At 41.6% G+C, this 18,665-nt stretch overlaps 1 protein-coding gene across 3 annotated transcripts in view; it reads right to left on the bottom strand.

Moving 5' to 3' along the window:
* Nucleotides 1–598: 598 nt before the first annotated feature.
* Nucleotides 599–18,665, bottom strand: part of ldb2a (LIM domain binding 2a) — an 85,809-nt gene continuing 67,742 nt past the window's right edge. Inside the window, exons 5-9 of one of the 3 annotated variants that reach the window (XM_071542576.1) lie at nucleotides 16,843–16,926; nucleotides 12,801–12,924; nucleotides 10,642–10,695; nucleotides 9,586–9,716; nucleotides 599–2,570 (exon numbers count right to left, since the gene is read on the bottom strand). In XM_071542576.1, the coding sequence (XP_071398677.1) occupies nucleotides 2,340–2,570; nucleotides 9,586–9,716; nucleotides 10,642–10,695; nucleotides 12,801–12,924; nucleotides 16,843–16,926 (624 nt within the window). In that variant the 3' untranslated portion in view covers nucleotides 599–2,339. Of the gene's footprint in view, nucleotides 2,571–9,579; nucleotides 9,717–10,641; nucleotides 10,696–12,800; nucleotides 12,925–16,842; nucleotides 16,927–18,665 lie in introns of all 3 variants that reach the window. The other 2 variants (XM_071542578.1, XM_071542577.1) reach the window with 2 other exon arrangements.

The raw sequence follows: 18,665 nt of genomic DNA, 5'->3' as shown, positions 1-18,665 counted from the left end.
TGTTGAACCTCGGTGTAAAATGGCGGCTCCAGAAAGAAGCCCTCACTCTTTGATCCAGAGGGACTGACACCAAAACCTGACGTTGATGTTTTAGATCGCTGAAACATTTACTGCTATCAAACTCCACTGTAGCTGCTGGAAATATCTCGACATGACGTCACATTGTCTACTGTACATTTAACCAGTTATCCATGGAAATAAGAAAAACACACCACCAGACAACAAAATGGACCCAGGAATGCAAGGTACATCACCAATATGTGTGTTTTTCAACATTGTTAAAGTGTTTTAGGGTGTATTTTTCTTTTATGATGTAGCAGGGATTGAATCTGTGACCTTTCTGTTAGAGGACACATTCGCTCACCACTAGGCCAGCCTGAGAAATTGTCAATTGATCATTTTTGGAGGAATGGCAAATAAATTACAACATCTTCCAACATTTGATTTGAATAACTGAAGTTAATAGGTGAACCAGTAAGACTAAACCAGACAGAAAACGAGCCAGCAGCATGCACACATGATGCATGTAACCAAAACAAACCCAACTAATTTGTAAGCACGGTTTATTGGCACACATAATGGTAAAGCATACATACCAGACATCAGTTATGACACTAAACACCTCTGCTATATAATGTACAAATGGTGTCTAATAATACTAGGCTCAAACATATTTAGAAATGTGTTAGCTTCCTTACAAATGCACAAATAAATACCCATAAGATCCAAATGTAGAAAGACGTCCACCTTTGTCTTCTTGCCCATTTTCAAAGAAAAATCCAACAAAAGAGGAGATCAGGGATAGTATCAATTCAATTAAAGATTAAAGAACAATTGTGAACACAAAAACAGGGATTTCAAACCATTTCTGTAGAGCTGTAAGGTGGCTGGGACTTTATCTGTGCGTTTTAAAATGTAAAATTTATCTTTTTTTTGTACTTTTTCATTACTAATTATTTCAGAGAATACACATGAAATATGATATATGAGTATTTGGGTATTTGATAACTTTGTGGCTTTGGTTCTGCTGTAGCTATCGGGCATCAAGACGCAGTAGTGAGTTTGGTTTTGGCAGCAGGAAACCAGCATCCATCCAAACCACCCTACAGAAATGTGAAACTCCTGTAAAAAACAAAACAGCTGCCATATCCAAACTGGTTTCAGTGGCTGATTTACAGTGGATAAAATAGGTCCCACCTCTATTTACAGAGCTACAAACCTTGTAACAGTGTTCCCAAACTGATGAACCAAAAAAACTGGACTGATGTGTTTTTAAAAGGTACATATATCAAACAAAAGAAATCCTATAAAATCATGCAGGAAAAAGCTTCAGTATCAGTTTGGGAGTAGGTCGTTAAAGGGAAAGAAGTCAAATTTCGAGGAGGGAAAAAATCAACATTAATGCATCAATGTTCACATACTGATCGGCAAAATTACAATGTGATTGCAAAGGATTCTGAGAGAAGCAAAATACCAATAGACTACGAACACAATCGAACAGGTTTGCATGAAATCACAATCTGTGACGACTGCAGTAATGTGGAAAAACAATCCTAGGACACGACTTTCCCTCGTTTGAAAGGAGTCCATAGTGGTAGAGAAGTTCATTTCCTTTTAATTGGAAATGGAAATAAACAAGAACAGCAGAAACAAACCAACAGCCAACTGAATTTCCAATAAAAATGCAAATGCCTCGCACAATGTTCCAGTTGCCTCCAACGCGCTTAGATGGTTCTGTTGGCTCTGTTGGCTGCTAAAAACACCTTGCTCTCTTCATGTTGAGCCCGCTACTCTTCAGAGACATTTTGTTTGTTTTTTCCTTCTTCTTCTTCCCACTGTCTACTGTCACAGAGCGATGACTCATGACCCACAGGTCAACCAATCACAGCTGCGGTATTCCGCCAGACGGGAAGTTCACATGTGAGTGTCCGAGGAGGAGAATTTCATCTGCAATTTTCTTGAGAAAACGCCCCACACCGTATTATTTATTTTTTTTACATTATCACTGCATACGACTTGTACGCATTTCTTTGAAAAACCAAACCAAAAAAACAAACAAACAAAGAAGTAGTCTTTGACATGTGGATATTGCTGTGCAATGCTGCCAGTTCTCAGTGTTCTCCTAGATGTTACAGCAGAAGAAGAAATGTCCAGGACGTTCTGGCCGGAGATGAGCCAGCGATGAGTTTGCAGACAGAGGGGAGGGTTTTGATTCAGTACAATGTTATGAGGTGTAGGAGTACTGTCCTGGGTCGGTGAGGGGGTAAAACGGGTCCGGTCCACGTGGAGTCAAGGATCTACTGTTTTCTTCTTCTTCTTCTTCTTTTGTTGTTTTTCTTTTACTGTGAGGGCTGGGGCGCTGTGCTCTCCGGCTTGCTGTCCTGGCTGGTGGGGGGCTTGCTGCTCCAGGGGCTGTTGTTGCCCAGAGCCGGGGAGCTGTTGAAGTCGTCCTCGTCGTCCAGGCCGTTGGTGGCGTCGTACTGCGTGTTCTCCAGACGAGTGATCAGACGCTCGTCCTCGTCCCCGAACTCCCCGCCCATCAGGGTCGGCTCGCCCACCACCATCACGTCCTGAGAGAGAGAGAGAGAGAGAGAGAGAGAGGGGGAGAGGGAGAGAGCAAACTCACTAACAGAGAACAGACAGGAAAATAGCAGTGTTCTTGTTTGTTGGTGCTCTCTTTGAAAGGTTATGACATCTTCAGCCTATCTGCGTGTCTCATTTGTTGTTTGACTTGTTCTTATCAACACATATGCTGTCAAGTGAACACCTTGTATCTCCAAAATGTCAGCAACTAAGAAAATCAGCCTTGTTTCTAGCTTGACCACAATGGATTTTTGAGGTTTTTAAAGGATTTCATAAGCCCATCGCTCACGGAATTTTCTCGACCCATAGAGAACCATGTAATCCTTCAAGTGAAGTGAAAACACGAAAATCAATCAAATTGTTAGGAGGTTTTTACATGTCAACAGCAATATGTCACGTAGAGAAGTAACACAAATGAGTGTTTTCCCACACTAGACAGACAAAAAGTGTTGAAAATGACAGATCCTTGTTAAGAGAGTGAATACTATACAGGCCAAACTGAGGATTTTGCATAGTTTGAGGAAAATAAACACACTTAGCCTACTACATGAAATGTCTTGTCAATTCAAACATTTAGTGCTCTGAAATCATCTCTAATATATGTTTAAATGTATTTGTTGCTATTCAGGCTACACCTGTATAGGAAGTGGAAATATTATATGATAGATCAATTAGTGTCATCATTAAATTACCTCTTAAAGTACTTTTACAAAAAGGCTTTTCATACATTTCCCAGTTTCTTTATTCTTCTGTCACCCTGGTTTTAATTCATGTCTGGAATTATTTGTTGTTTATCTTACTGGCTTTAAATTACTGTTGCTATAATGTCTGTAAAACAGTTTATAACTCCATTTGGAGTAGTGATATACAAAAAAAATATTATTATTATTATTATTAATTATCATACAGGCAACCATGACATATTTTCAGTTTTAGGCGGGACGGTCCATATTTAGCCTAAGGGTGATTTAAAATGAATATGCTAAAGTTTGTGAGCAAATCACCAGAGAACCGAAATCTTGCATTCCATTTAATCTAAATCTTTGACTTCTCTCAGACCAAAGACCATCTGAATATCAAGTGAACACACACACACACACACACACACACAAAAAGGAATCATTCTTTGAGTAAAATGCCTTTAAATGAATGTATATGCATGTTTTCTGTGGCCGACTGTGTCACATTATACTTCCATACCTTTCATTCCTACCCAAACACGTGAATTTAATGATCCTCCACTACGTAAGAGAGGGCCAAAAATAGTATAAAATAGTATGATCTCATAAAGGAAAACATCTTTGAATCCATAACTCACGACTCTCCACAAAGTTAGCCACTGGCAAAGATTCCATTCAATAACTGATGTGTTTCAAACCACTGATCTGTGTGTGTTTGTGTGTGTTTACGGTATATATATATATATATTTTTTTTTTGACTGAAGGAAGAGTGCCTGAAGCCTCCGCCCTGGGAGCTGTGTGTTTTCCTGCTTCAACACAGACCCCCCGCCCGCGATGGAATAACAGTAGGCGTGTGAGTGTGTGTGTGTGTGTGTGTGTGTGTGTGTGTGTGTGTGTGTTTGAGACGCAGGCCGGTGTATCCAGTGAACCCATCCGTACGGTCGACCCCTCTCGAAGCGCTCCGTGCAAATGAAACCTTCCCTTAACAGAAAGCAGGATTCCCCCGCAGCCCTCCCCAGCCTCCACCGCCCGCCCCCAATCAATACTCATCATGTAGGACATATTTCACAGAGATGGCCCCTCTCACGCCGGGGTCAAGACAGGGAAGGAGAGAGATTTATCCGCCGCTGTCTCTGTTGTGTGTGATGTGAAGGGATCCTTTGAGGAGATGAGAGACGAACGAGATGTCTGACATGTCTGAATGTCTACTTGGAGGGTCATATGTAAAGTCGACTGTCTGTTTCATGCCTCGCCCCGTCCCCCTTCTGCTTTCTTTCCCTTGTGCCAACAGGTACTTGTGTTATTCCATTAGTTGTCGATACGTCCCAGCCCAACAAGACAAATTCCTGTACATTCATTGTACTCGAATGAAGTGATTCTGCTGAGGAATATCAAGGGCGGGGTGGGGAGGAGGGTGCAATTTGTGAATTCACACGGTGATCGATAAGCTTTGAAATGTGGATGTGTTGCTTTGTGATACACAATGGGTGATGCTGTGAATCTGTAAATCTCGTCTTCCCTTTGACTGGCTAAGCATCTCCCTGCTGGCTCGCCCGGCGCCACCCACCGTAACCTGGGAAGAAGCTGTACAGTTAAATGGAGCGCATGCTTCACTGGCCATGTGTGTCAACGCTGCCTGGCTTGGGAGATCTCGCTCTCCTCATCCATCTCCTCTGCAGCACACACACACACACACACACACACACACACACACACACTCATATACAAGCACAGACAAACACACATGCCCCTGCACAAACACGCAAAAACCCAGATACGTATATTATACACAACAATCACACCTAAACACAAATATACATAAACACAAACACAGAGAAAATAAGCACATGCATGCAAAACCCAGATATGTGTATTGTACACAACAATCACACACACACACACACACGCACAAAACAAACGCACATGATGATATTCAGCAAGCATTGATGTACTCATACAAACAAAATCAGACAACTTAGCACACACTTAGCCCCTCCCCACCCACCCCACCCCTCAACACACACACACACACACACAAAAAAAACTGTGATGAAGAGGACCGATGGAGGGAGGCAGTTTATTTATCCGAGCCATCCTCAAACCCCCCCTAGCGACCACCACTACACCCCACTACGCCTTAATCAGGCTAATTAATTTAGGTGAGCTTTTCAACTAAATGACAATATCCACACTGATTTGTCAATTTGCATAGCTAATTAAGTCATTAGCTAAAAACGTGCTGATTGCCAACAAGCCTTGCATTCACCATCTGTTCCTGTGAGGAGGCCTGTCAACCTACCTCTGGCCAATTTTGGGCCAAAAAGAAATTAAAAAATTCCCTCCGATGATAACAGCTGGTGGCTAGTCTGGGACTGGGGAGCACTAATTGTGATCTAATTAATACTGTCTACTCGTCTACTCATCTCGTTAGCGTTAGCCTCCGCGCTAGCTAACCGGGCGAGGCCTTGAATGGGCCGACGCCGCGATGAATGCCTCCCGACTCCCTTCATTCACCAAGCGGCGTCATTAGCATACTTTTACAGAGATTAGCGGTGAGGAGCTTGGAGGACATATTTCCTCCCCAGGCCTCCGACACAACAAGTGGGATTCTAATGAAGACGTGGTGGGACCACATGGAAGACGAGGGGGTCTGGAGGACATAATCGCCCCCTTGAAGCAGTCAAAAAAAAAAGAAAAAAAAAAAGAAGAAGAAAAAAAAATCAGTTTGTAATGTAAATGAGGAGAGAAGAATGGAAAAAGTCTAATCCTTCCCCTCCTCCTTCCTCCTCCTCCTCCTCTTCCTCATATAACCCCTCCCAGGGAACTATGCTTTCAAATTGAGATAGGTGCTGCAGTTCAGGTATTACATTTTGTGTCACACTTTCAAAATTACCACAAAAATCAAAGTGCGAGGGATGAGAAATAATTTGTAGAGGCCATATGGGCAAAAGAGACAACAAACCCACACTCTCCTCTCCTACAGTCCAGCCAGTCGCCACTAGAGGTCAGTGTTGATCATGCTATGAGTCGCCCCCCCCCCCCACCTCCTCCTCCTCTACTCCTCCTCCTCTCCTTCAGCCGCTGGTACCCCCCACCCCCCCCCACTCCACCCCTCCCCTTGCGAGAGTCCACTCCTTATTGTCATTGGGCTCACGTAGGCTTGTGCTCAGCCACAAACGAACAACTTCTCAGACAAAGACAGCAGGCGTGCAACATATGTAACCAGCATGTTACCAGCCACGCTGCCAGTCTTTAAGAGGCGTGTGAATGCACGGCGTGAGTGGTATGGGCTGTGTGTGTGTGTGTGTGTTTGGTTGAGGAGGGAGGGGGTTAGGGAGGTGGGGAGGGGGGGGGGGGCATTGATGGAGAGGTGTGTGTGTGTGTGTGTGAGAGGAGGAGGAGGGGGCTGGGGGTGAAGGGGGAGGAGGGGAAAGGGTGGGGGGCGGAGGGTGTATACAGATATCGGTGATAATGAGAGATGGCACAGAGCCAAACTGCCTTCCAGAGAGAAAACAATTGTGTGTGTGTGTGTGTGTGTGTGTGATGTAGGCTACTGTATATGTATGTGTGAGAGAAAGAGAGAGAGCAAGAAAGAGAGTGAGGGCAACAAATCTTGAAAGATGACGAGAGAGAGCTACCTATGGGACAGCAGAGGGACAGACAGACAAGAAAGAGAGAATTCCTTGTTGAGAAAGTAGAAATGCCAGGAAAATGAAGTTAAAGCGGAAGTGTAGGCTGCTAGTGAAGTGTCAGAGCAGATGGACAACCTTGATCTGGTTGGATTTGGGAGGAACCCAGTTCACCCAGTACTAACATTAACATGAGGTCCCACACTGTCCCCCTGAGCACTAGACGTCATTTCAGTGTTGCCTCTCTGCTTTAGCTCTCATAAAGCCTGGGATCTTTTTGGCTATGTGTGTAGCCCAGTTTTACACCAAGCAGTAAATACATTATTACATATTTAAACAATGCAGAAACAGCTGTAAAAACCAAAAACATGCACCTGAGAAGTCCATATGTACAAGGTAATGCTGTATTTATGTCTAGGATGTCTACTAAAGTTTCACTTCATTTTCGCCTCATTTTAGCCTCGACGTCTATAACCAGTTAGACAGCTTTTAAACGGCTAATTAATGTAAAATTGCTCAGTACCTACATTGAGCCGGTTTGGTCCTGTTTGATGTGCATGATGAACGTACAGTAATGACAAAATGCCTAGTGACAGTTATGTTTGGTTGCCTTCCCAGCACACTTTTAGCTGCACTAAAATGAACTGTGAACAAAAATCGGGAAATCATAGGCTTCAGTTCTGCGCCAGTGTGGGTGCAGCATGGTATACTGGATGCAGTGGTAAAAACATAATAGAGCATTGTATGGAATGGATAGAAAACTAGAGCCTCTGCTGCAAACAATAGATTCCCAACAGCATCGTATCCTCGAGGGGGGTGCCAAGCATGTGGTGTAATACTCAGCTGTTTAAGAGGCTGTTTAACCTCTAACTGTGTCAAGTGGCCTGTTATGGAGACATGTGGCAAAATCAGGCGTTCACACTGTGCCGCACAGTATCCAGAGTGAGAATGCTAGATTTGTTTTTGTTTTTTTTAACCTGTCTTTATCCAGGAGCATTAGGGCTGGACTGATATATTGGTTTGCTAACACTGGTCTTTTAATAATAATAATGATAATAACTTAGATTTATATAGCGCCTTTCAAGAGACCCAAGGATGCTTTACAAAGTGAGGCACACAAAACAATAAATAATAGCATAATAATAGCAATAATTGCCGGGGATGAGAGAGTTAACTAGAGACAATAGGCCTTGGTTAACAGGTGGGTTTTCAGGATTTTGTTAAATCTTTTGTTAAATATTGGATATCGGCCAGTCATGTTGTCCACCAGAGGTTCCTCGCTTACATAACAGTTTATAAAACCTGCAATTAAATTCTATTTTCTTCACACACTTTAATTTTTCATTTAATTGTTCAATAATGATTTTTTTTTTTGTAAATGAATTCTCTATGTAAAGGTAGTAATGTATCCCCTACCACTGAATAGCTGTGTTAGGGAACTGCTAATCCTAAAATAATTTCATTAGTCTGGGTTTTCAGCGGAGAGTTTTAGTCTCCCATGATGGTCTAAATGCTGTTTCAGAGGCTTAAAGTCCTGACATGAAAAAATACTAGGGGAAATACTGAATACTTGTAAATTTTTTTAGGGCATAAAATACCTGTATTGGCCTTCTAGAACTCATATCCGTCTAACTCTATTTTTGACCTTTCTTTATCCGGGGAGTCACTCTTTGAGCACTACAGTTGGTCAAAGCAGCTCTACTAAAGCAGGTGACAGTTTACTGATCATTCACTTTCATTAACACAGACTTTCACAGCTAATATAGGGATTCGAACCAGCAACCTTCTGATCACAAGCCCAAAGTTAGTGGGAATTCATTGTTTAGTTTTTCAATTTTTTGGGAAAGTCAACTGAGAAGCTCTTTTCCAGCAACACTCTGCTTCACATTCATACAGTTATACACTTTCACACCTGAGAGCTGCCCAGTACAGTCTTCTACCTTCAGTGGAGCGTTGGCGGGTTCAGTGCCTTGCTCAAGGGCATCTCGACAGTGGTTGCCGATGGAGGGGAGAGCGTCACTCCTTCACGTTTTCCCGCCAGTCGAACCTTCACTTCCCTTATGGATTCTACCTCCCTCTGAATTTTTCTCTAAAGTCTCTGCCTTGACTGTATTTGGTCACTGAAGTTCAAAATGTGGTTCAGTAGCATCACGTAACAGACTATCTACTTGGTTAAGCAAATGGGTCAACTGGGTCTTTAGTATAAATAGACATTAGTACACATAGCGTGCAAGGGGAGAAAATATTTTTAAAATTAAGGAACTCGCTATCTATCGCCAACTGGTAATATATCATCTGCAGCAGAGGTAGGCTTTTCATTTCCTTTACTTGTTATTTATAAATTTAGTTGTTTTTGTACCATTTGCTTCTTTGATGAGTTTTGATGTCATTTGTGTCACTGTTTATGATATTTGATTTTATTTTTCTCTTTCTCTTTTGGGGCGAGATGTTTCCATACGAGTCCCTTGGGGTTTCTTTGTCTCACCGCACAGTTTGCGTTTCTTTTCTTCTCTCTCTCTTCACAGTGTTTTTATCATTTGTGCAAATAAACTACACCTAATAGCTGCGATACCATTAGGAGTGACTCGTCCCTGTTTCCAGCCCTGTGTGTGAGGAGTGCGAGAAAAAGGGGGTTATAGAAAAAAAATGAAAAGAGGAGGCAAACCCGAGTGGAGCTGATGCTTACAGGTACCTGACTGGAGAGGCTGAAGTTGGTGGCGGGGCTGCGCTTCTTGCTGGCGGCGTTGCCCACGCTGCTGTTGGCGCTGCTGGCCGAGTTCTTCCGTTTCCTCCTCTTGGTGGTTGTCTGTCGGGCGGGCTCTGCTTTGGCACGACCAGCAAAGAGAAACAGAGGCAATGCCAACAACATAATGCATACACACAGAGACAGGGGGTCGTATATATGTGTGTGTGTGGGGTGTGTGTGAGGAGTCATAGATGCACGGACGCTCGGACAGACAACATCTTATGCAGGCACACTCATAAGCACGCCTACACACATATAGCTATGCACACACACAAGAGCAAATATTGTACGGAACATACGCACACACATGCACGCATGCAAGAAGGCGCACACACACACACACACACACACACACACACACACACACACACACACTCACACTCAACACACACACACACGCTGTACACACAGACAAGAGCGACTGGTCTACAATGATCCATGCTTTGTTTTCTTCAGAGGTGAAATCACATAAGCGTTAACATCTCCCAAGACATGCACTAGTAAGAAAGAACCCCTGCTTCATTTGCATAAATGCTCAACAATGGACCCTGCTGCTCAACATAATGTGAATTTGTTAATGATTTTGGTGCTGCACCGAGTGCAATGTTCCTCAATAGCCTGTGCCAGATTAAAACTACTCTGCTGAGGCAGAAAGCACATTCGTGTGTGTCTTACTGAATATGCATTGATATTGTATCCATTCTTGTATCTCTATCTCTTGTACATTACTGTAGATTTGATGTGGCGAGTGTGACTGTGTTATTGTAATGCATATCATTTAATCACTTTCTTAGCCATCTTGAGAATTCATGTGCACATGCAACAAACTGAAATGTGTAACCTGCATATGTAGTATTATCTATTTATTGTTTTTGAGCATGCAGTTGAGCATCCATGATGAACTTGCACACAAAAATGTATTTCATGGCATTCCACTGAGCACCAGAATGCTGCGCTCCTGCAGGACTACAGAAAACTGACAGCATAAGACGGAAAAGATACCTTTTTTGTGATTTGTGGGAAATATTTCCGTTTTGAAGTTCTGTGGGTGTCCAGCTGAAACCGGAGCCAAAACGAGTTTTATTTTACTCAGGTGGTTGAATAGTTTCGTTATCAAACTATTTAAGACAAAACGAGACCAGAGATGACAACAGAGAAAAGGGAGAAAATACTTGAACATTCAATGCCATGGATATACAGTTGCTACTTAAACACTGTTGGAAAAAAACTTGAGCTTAGATGAAAGATGTTATTCCAATTATGAGCAATACATAATTCCTAAAGGTGCAATTAAATCACAAGTGTGACCATGTGAATCTTTATTAATAGAAAGTTATGAAGTAATGAGATAGGTTAAGTAGAGATCTTAGCATTTCTTGTATTTACAAAATAATTTATGTAGTACATAATTTATGAATACATGATTTTGCAAATTCTGCCAAGTTTTGGATAGAAAAACGTTATTCCTTTTAATCTCAGGGGGAAAAGAAAACACTGCTGTGATCTTCAAACAGATGTCTGAAAATGAAATACATTTTTCGAGGTTCTTACTAATCACACCAAGGGAGATGCTTTCATATTCAATTACAGCAACCAGCAACTCATGGTACAAACAAAACATAACTGAAACTCTAAATCAGAGGCAAAACAATAAGGGGAATTTTTTATCAATATCTTTCCTATTTTGATTCCTGACTTTGACAGACGTTTGTGCAGAAACCCGGCCCATTGTCAAAGACAATCATTTTTGTTATCCGACTGGTTTCCTTCGATGCTGAACTGGTGACGCACTAAAATCACTTCCATTTCCACCAAAAGGACTTATCAGAGCATAAATGCGCCTGTGGCTTCCTTCCTGGCCAAATCCCAACCAGTTTCCAGGTTGGAGAAGAATTGCAGGAAAAGGCGAAAAACAAGCCACCAATGAGGAAAACCACAATTCCAGCTAAACTGCAGAGTTCAGGTTTGCTTCATGTAAAATACAAACAGATGAGATGAAACGATGCTCAAGAACAGATTTATGAATAGCAAAAAAAAAATGACGAGGCCTTACTTGAAGGAAACAAGAGGCTGTGAACTGTAATCAACGTTAAAAACAAATACGAAGTTAATGTTTGGCAACTGACTACAACATATGGATCCAAAAGCATAAACATAAGCAACCAGTGCTCAGCTCACATAAATTATATCAAACTAAATAACACATAAAGCTGCACATTATATGAAACTAAATCACACATAAAGCTATATATGATATAAACCTATATACACATAAAGCATCCATCATAAGAAAGTATTTCCCATCGAACCACATTCAAAAGCACATTGTCTTTCCATGTGCACAATTAACTATCAACAGAGCAGCTTTTCCAAAGACTCCATGTTCATAAAAATGCTTTCTTTTCTATGTTTTTAGAAAGAAGAACATCGTTGACGCTGGGGAGCTGCTGGCCGGGGAGCTGGATCTACTAGTTTGATTACACCCGGCACTCTTAATTAAAGTTACACAGGTCTGAGTCAAAGGCTTTTTGACTGGTGTTGGTTCTTAAAGACATCTCGTCACGCCTCGCTGAGCATTGCTGTAATTTGCAGCCCCTCCGATGTGTCCAAAAGTCGGCTCCTTTTTCTCCAGCTTAACACTGCACAGCCAATTTAAGCCCGGTACTTTTCAAAAACCGCCCTTAAAACATCAATCATATGAAGCTGAGAGGCCTGTTAGGACTGGTAGGGTTGAGATTCAAGAGGCACCCCTGAATTCTGATTAATTTCATACACCTGACAGGCAAAACACATTTGAGGGATTAGGACATATAATGGTTATTTTGGATATATAAATGATGCAATAAAAAACGATTGAAGGGTTTCATTCCAAAATGAGATATCCACTGTTTGAAAGAAAAAAGTAATTCCTATTCTTACAAAATGACTGATATCACAAAATTAAAAACAATTGAAAGTATTTTTTTTTAAAGGATAGCATGTAGTTAAAATCTTGGATGAGAAAGTAACACTTACATACAGACTGGACCCTCTATATTTTAGAGATTTTGAATGATTAATTACAGGTTTTTTGGATTTAATGCCATTTTGGAACAGAACTCTCCATTTCATTAGTTTCTGTTATCTGGACAGCAGAGGTGTGTGTGTTTGGTGTTTATTACCTGGTGGAGCTACCATTCTCTGCCACTTTTGGAATAGGCATGTCTTGAGACAGTCCCGGGGGCTGAGGTTGTAGGTCTTGTGCCTTGACATGAGCTCCTGCATAGGCTCCAGGATGACACACAACTGGAGACACAACGGGACAGACCACATGTCGAGTCAAGGCAAATTCATTGAGAGTTTGATAAGGGAATAACAATCTGTGCACCACTGCAGCTCTTTAAACCGCAGGAAAACAATGTCCATAAAAAAAACGGTGGGTTTGCCGAACAGTTAATCACTCATACTCTGACTTTGAGTGATTAAGTGTGCAGTAAATCTACAGTTTTTATAGACACTATTAATACAGCACTTTTAAAAAAAATAGGTTTATTGTCACAAAGTGCTTTATAGAGAAGAAAGGACATGAAGAGAGATAAAAAAAAAAGAGAAGAAGAAGAAGCAACATCATACATTTTAATACGAGCAGTCTTTGTTAAGTTGTTTATAACTCACAATGACACACACACTTGCATGCGCACAACCACACACTTGCACACATGTAAACATGCACACACACACACACACACGTTTATCTGATTGTTCCCGCCTCACACACAAACACACACAGACAAAGGTCCTCCATTCCCACACTATGTACTCCAACAATATTCTTCAGTTAAAAGGCCTAAGCACAATATTCAGTCTGGAGAAAACTGTAAACCTCCAGTGATCTGCAGTGAGAGGAGCCAGGGGTCGGCCTGTCATCTTAAATACATCAGGGATAGCTTATCCAGATAACATCTGGATAACATTACAATCTGGTGAGCCCGCCCTCTTCAGCAGTTATCTCAGCTAGCAGCAGCCATCCAAATGCTGTTGGGTGCAGTCAGAGGACAGTGCTGTCACTGGGCTGGACCAATCACAGGACAAGCCTGGGTTCAAACTCCAGGCAACCTGTCCTGTATTTTCCTCTAGCCGGTAAGTAACTGTTTTCTTTTTCTAACCGCTATTTATCCAGGAAAATTTGACCGGTGTGCTTTTTTACAGCAAAGCCCGGCTTCATGTTCACACAGTTACACACATTCACAGCTGGGAGCCGCCCAGTAGCCTACAACTAACAGCTTTCTACTGTTGGCCACTGAGCAGCTCCACTGGAGCAACAGACCTTATTCCCACGGCGGCCATTTTGAACTCACGTGACCCTCGGGTGGGAAAGGGAAACTCTACCTAGAGAGGAGCAAGTAGCTAGCCCACTGGGAATCTAGCCTAGGTCGTTAGCTACTAGCTAACTGAGGTGCCGTGCCATTGTTCCGACGGCCCCAATAGTCCGAAAACTCCAAGCCTGGCTCCATCCACAACCGTGGCTTCTGACAGCCTTGACCGTAAGCTTGATCTAACCCTAACCTCAATGACCCCATGCCTCAACCCAACCACCTCCGGGATAACGGGCTGTCGGACAAATGGGCTTTCGGCCCAATGGGTGGACATTTTTCGGGACTATTGGGGTTTCGGAATAATGGGCCGTCGGAACAATGGGCAGTCCCCCTAACTAGCTAGTAAGCCAGCTAACTTCCATGCTAAATTCAAAGAGTTGTTGTAGTTGTTTTGGGGATTGCTAGCTAATTTGATAACTGTTGGGCCTGTCTGAAGTCCTCACTTATGCGTTGAAGCAGCATTTTGAATATTGAGTGATATGTAGCCTATATGCCAATTCTTGGAGCCTTTTATGCAAAGCACTTCACAACATCAGGAACCATACTTTTTTAGTATAAGGGATTCAAACCAGGGAAGTTCACCAGTCAGGCGACCAATTTTAACAACCCTAGTCTCATCTGCTCACCCCAAATTAGCCTACACATATATAGTAATGTCTGCTGCTCTTCCCTCTGTTAGGATGGCAGTATTTTGATGCCACGCAGCTCGAGGTAAAGTGAACATCCGTGTAGCAGACTAATCCCGTGTTCTCCTCTGATAGTTCCCTCCTGACACAGTAATATCCCTCCCCGGCTCAGCCAACAAGCCCTGGCTCTCAGCCCGAAAACAAGGGCTATTTTCAGGCTGAATAGTAGGAAGCCGGCAGCTCCAATACATGGAAAGGCTTAAATACTCCACAAAAAAAGAAAGAGAGAGTGTGTGTGAGAGAGAGAGAAAGGCCGGTTGTAACCCTTAGCCAGGAAACCGTCAGTCTCTTTGGAAAGACTGATAAACGCTGGGAAAGGCCTTTTCCAGAGACACGTTATTGCCAGTTTAATGTGAGGAAAGGGTGTATTTTACCTCGACACCCTAAGATAACAGTGGGGGAAAAAAATCATTAGCTCTGTGTGTGACATGTTGAGGACTGATAATGTTTACACAGTTTACAGCGCACTGCAAAAAATGTCCATCTCAACAAGTCATTAAATCTATTATTGAGCCTTAAAATCTTATTTCTCTTTTTAAAAAAAGTACACAAAAAAGCTGACAATCTGGATGAGATAACTTCATACCTTTTAAACTGTGAATCAAATCAACCAAGTAACATAATCTTATACTAGTGAAGTAATATGCTCAAGATATTGTGATTGTTATTGAAAACAAAGGAAACAATCTAGAGAAACACTCAATACAAGATTAAATCCCTTGCCAAGACGGACATTTTTTGCAGTGTATAAAATAAAGCCCCATTGTGCCCCGGCAAAGTCGGCCAATGCCTAATTTACCTCCCAGACACAAAAGGATTTATGTGAAATATTTCAGATTTAGACCACTGAGGGGAAGCATGTCATTTTGACAAACTAACCATTCTTCAAAAGCAACGCTGCCGTTGTTTAGACACAAACAACTTAACCTCTTCCATAAAAAAGGCGTGTTGCAAGCAAATGGAAAACAAGACATGATCCCCATTTCATTTGCTAAGCACTGACCATCTGAATCACTGACATAGAGAATGAACAGCAGCTAAATCTTCAGTGTGTAATTACAGATACTTGAATTATGTGCTTTCTCTTTCAACGGCACTACAGTTGCATTCGATATATAAAAATCATTGTTATAGGAAAACAAAAACACTAACAGCCGCCCTGCTCTCTCCCTCCCTCTCTCTCCCTCTCTCTCTCTGTCTGTCTCACACTCTCTCTCTTCACTCCAGTTATTATAAGCAGTGGCGGTGCCGTTCCCCGATTCGCGCGGCATTTCACAATTATGAGTCTCAACAGGGAGCGTTCATTAATGTTATGCTAATTTTCTGTATCCAATTAATTCTTCCCTCTATCCCTCGCTCTCTCGCTCTTGTTCTCCCATTTGGAAATCGTAGCTGTCAGTCAACTGTGGAGTAGAAAAACACAAACAAAACCCTGTGAAATAATCACTAATGTATTCAGCCAGCTCATACTTCCTATTTCCGTGAAGTATATCGCTGCTGTCAGGTAAAAACCACGTATATGCAAACAGTAAGGAAGAAATAAATGCCTATTTTTGCATTGACGCCAATGTAGTTTTGAAATTATACATGCACCCCAGTCACAAAACTTGTACAAGCACATAAATAACAGAAAAAACTTTCAATTCAAGTAAGAAAAAGAATAATAACCAAATTTGCAGTTACGATATGACCTTAAATAAACTGGAGATTGAACCTGGGGAAGTAAACAAGGATATCTGCAAATTGAAACTCAAATCAAACAGATATATTCATACACTAATACACTGATATATATACTTAAAAAACACAATAAAACGTGATAGACTTCGGTGCAGAGGGTGTAATGTAATTATGCCAGGCCCATAGTAAATGTGCCAAAAGCATGAATATTATGCATAATGAAAACAGCTACTGTGCGCTTTCCAGAGATGAGTATTAGAGATTTAGTTTGAAAATAAGTAAATTAGTTTGAGTAACATGTGAATTATTACGTTTGGAAATGGATTGTGCCTCTGTGTGCATGTAAGTGTGAGGAGATCAGAGAGAGCCAAAAACAAAAGTGGAATGACAGTCATAGACTCTGTCAGACACACACACACGCCCACACACACACGCACACGCGCGCACACACACACACACACACATGCATGTAGAGCACTTACCCTGAGGTAGTTGAGGGTGAAGTTGGTCAAACCCATGCGAGTGATGTTTTTGGACAGTTGTTCCAGCACCTGAGGGTCTTGTGCCTGAAGTCAGGAGTATAGAAATGAAAATGAAAAAAAAAAAAAGAAAAAAAAAAGAAAAAATATATATAGGCTATGTATGCATTCATCTTAACACAGCTAAACAAATTATCTACAGGCAATTTGCAGGATAACTGGGCTCATTAGCGTTCATAGGATATGCACAATAGACACATTCACACCCCCAAGTCACAATTACAATTACTTCCCATTTTTCCCATTAAAGTACAAGTAGAAGCTAAATGCGCTAGCAAAGTGTGTTTGGACTTTATTATCATGTAGCATATCAAACCGTAGGTGAGTTCATCTATATGACTTTATTATTCCAGGGTTTCCTACACTTCTTTCATTTTAAAATAATATACTTTTTCTTTAATTTCTTGACTGGATTTGAAGATGTTAGTCAATGTGTGTATAAAGGCGGTCTGGAAAGTCTGGAAAAACATGGAAAATTAATTTTATATTTTCCAGGTATTGAAAAATTTAGGAACTGGCCAAAAATCTAGAGAATTACGGGGAAAAAACGATCAATCCTGATATATTTGTTCAGATTTATATGATGTAAACCCCCTGCCATTTCATGTATTGTGCTATTTGTTGTTGTGAAGAACAATCATCAGCTATAGAGTGATATGCCCCAGTTTACAGTCATATCATCCATTTGTATACAAAAGATCACTGACCAACATCTTCTAATCTATTCAAGAATCACTGGAAAAGCACTGGAAAAAGCATAGCATTTTAAAAATGGGAAATGTATGGGAACCCTGCACTAATACAGTATGTGTGGGAGTATGAATAAGGCTTTAATGAGAATAAAGCAAAAAAAAAAAAAAGAAATGGCACTTATAGAATGACATCTGATTGAAAAAAAAAAAATCTCCTGAAGATAAGTGATTATTCAGTCGGCTTGTTTGCCGCTCAAAGAATAAGCAGTCGAATCATAAAAAGCTGTAGATATTGACAGAGCAAAACATAGCCCAGACTGAGGAGAAGCAGTGAGCACGCTTGCATTCACCGCCTTATGAAAAATGCATAATTCTATCTCCACTCGCATCTGTGTGTGGAGAAAGTCAAGAGGGAAGCGAGGGAGTCCTTCTGCACCGTCCGCAGTCTGAGATGAGTGACGGGGAATCGAACCGGCGCGCGTTATTAGTGGCGTTTCGAATCGGGATCCGAGTTACTTTAATCGCAAAGTGCAATTAAATGCACCGCAGAGGAATTTGTCTTGGCGAGAGATATCAACAATTAGTGCGGGAACATACTGGCACATATGGTGCAGGGATAACAGGAGGCGTCCGGTTCAAGGGGACAGTGAAAGGCAAACAGCATACGTACGATACAAAAATACACGCAGCATTCGATCACTACAGTGTGTGCTTTCAGGCAGCACGGCACACCGGCTCCAACTGAGAAGTTCAAGCAGTAAAGACAGTGTCATCGTGCGTCTATATGAATAAAAGACATGCATTCAAAGTTAACGTGAGAGAGATCAGGATATTGTTCAGTTCAGTGGAAGTACAGTAGATTCTTCCAAATCATTCGGACAGCTTCTCCTGAACCGTCTTCGCGTTTTGAAAAAAAAACAGTTTTCACATGTGAAAACTTTGACAAAATGTATTTATATCCCAGTTGGATAGAGTGCATGTGTGTATTTATGCTAGTGAAAGTAGACAGCTGCAACTAGAATGTGAGCAATGTAAGCCATTGTAGAAGTCCACTTTTCATGCATTGGTATAAAG

Source organism: Centroberyx affinis, unplaced genomic scaffold (genome assembly GCF_046629955.1).
Source record: "Centroberyx affinis isolate AG114_WGS23_722 - 3 ecotype Tasmania unplaced genomic scaffold, CSIRO-AGI_Caff_v1 ptg004126l_1, whole genome shotgun sequence".
NCBI classification, from domain to species: Eukaryota; Metazoa; Chordata; class Actinopteri; order Beryciformes; family Berycidae; genus Centroberyx; species Centroberyx affinis.
This window is presented reverse-complemented; position numbering and strand designations above follow the sequence as displayed.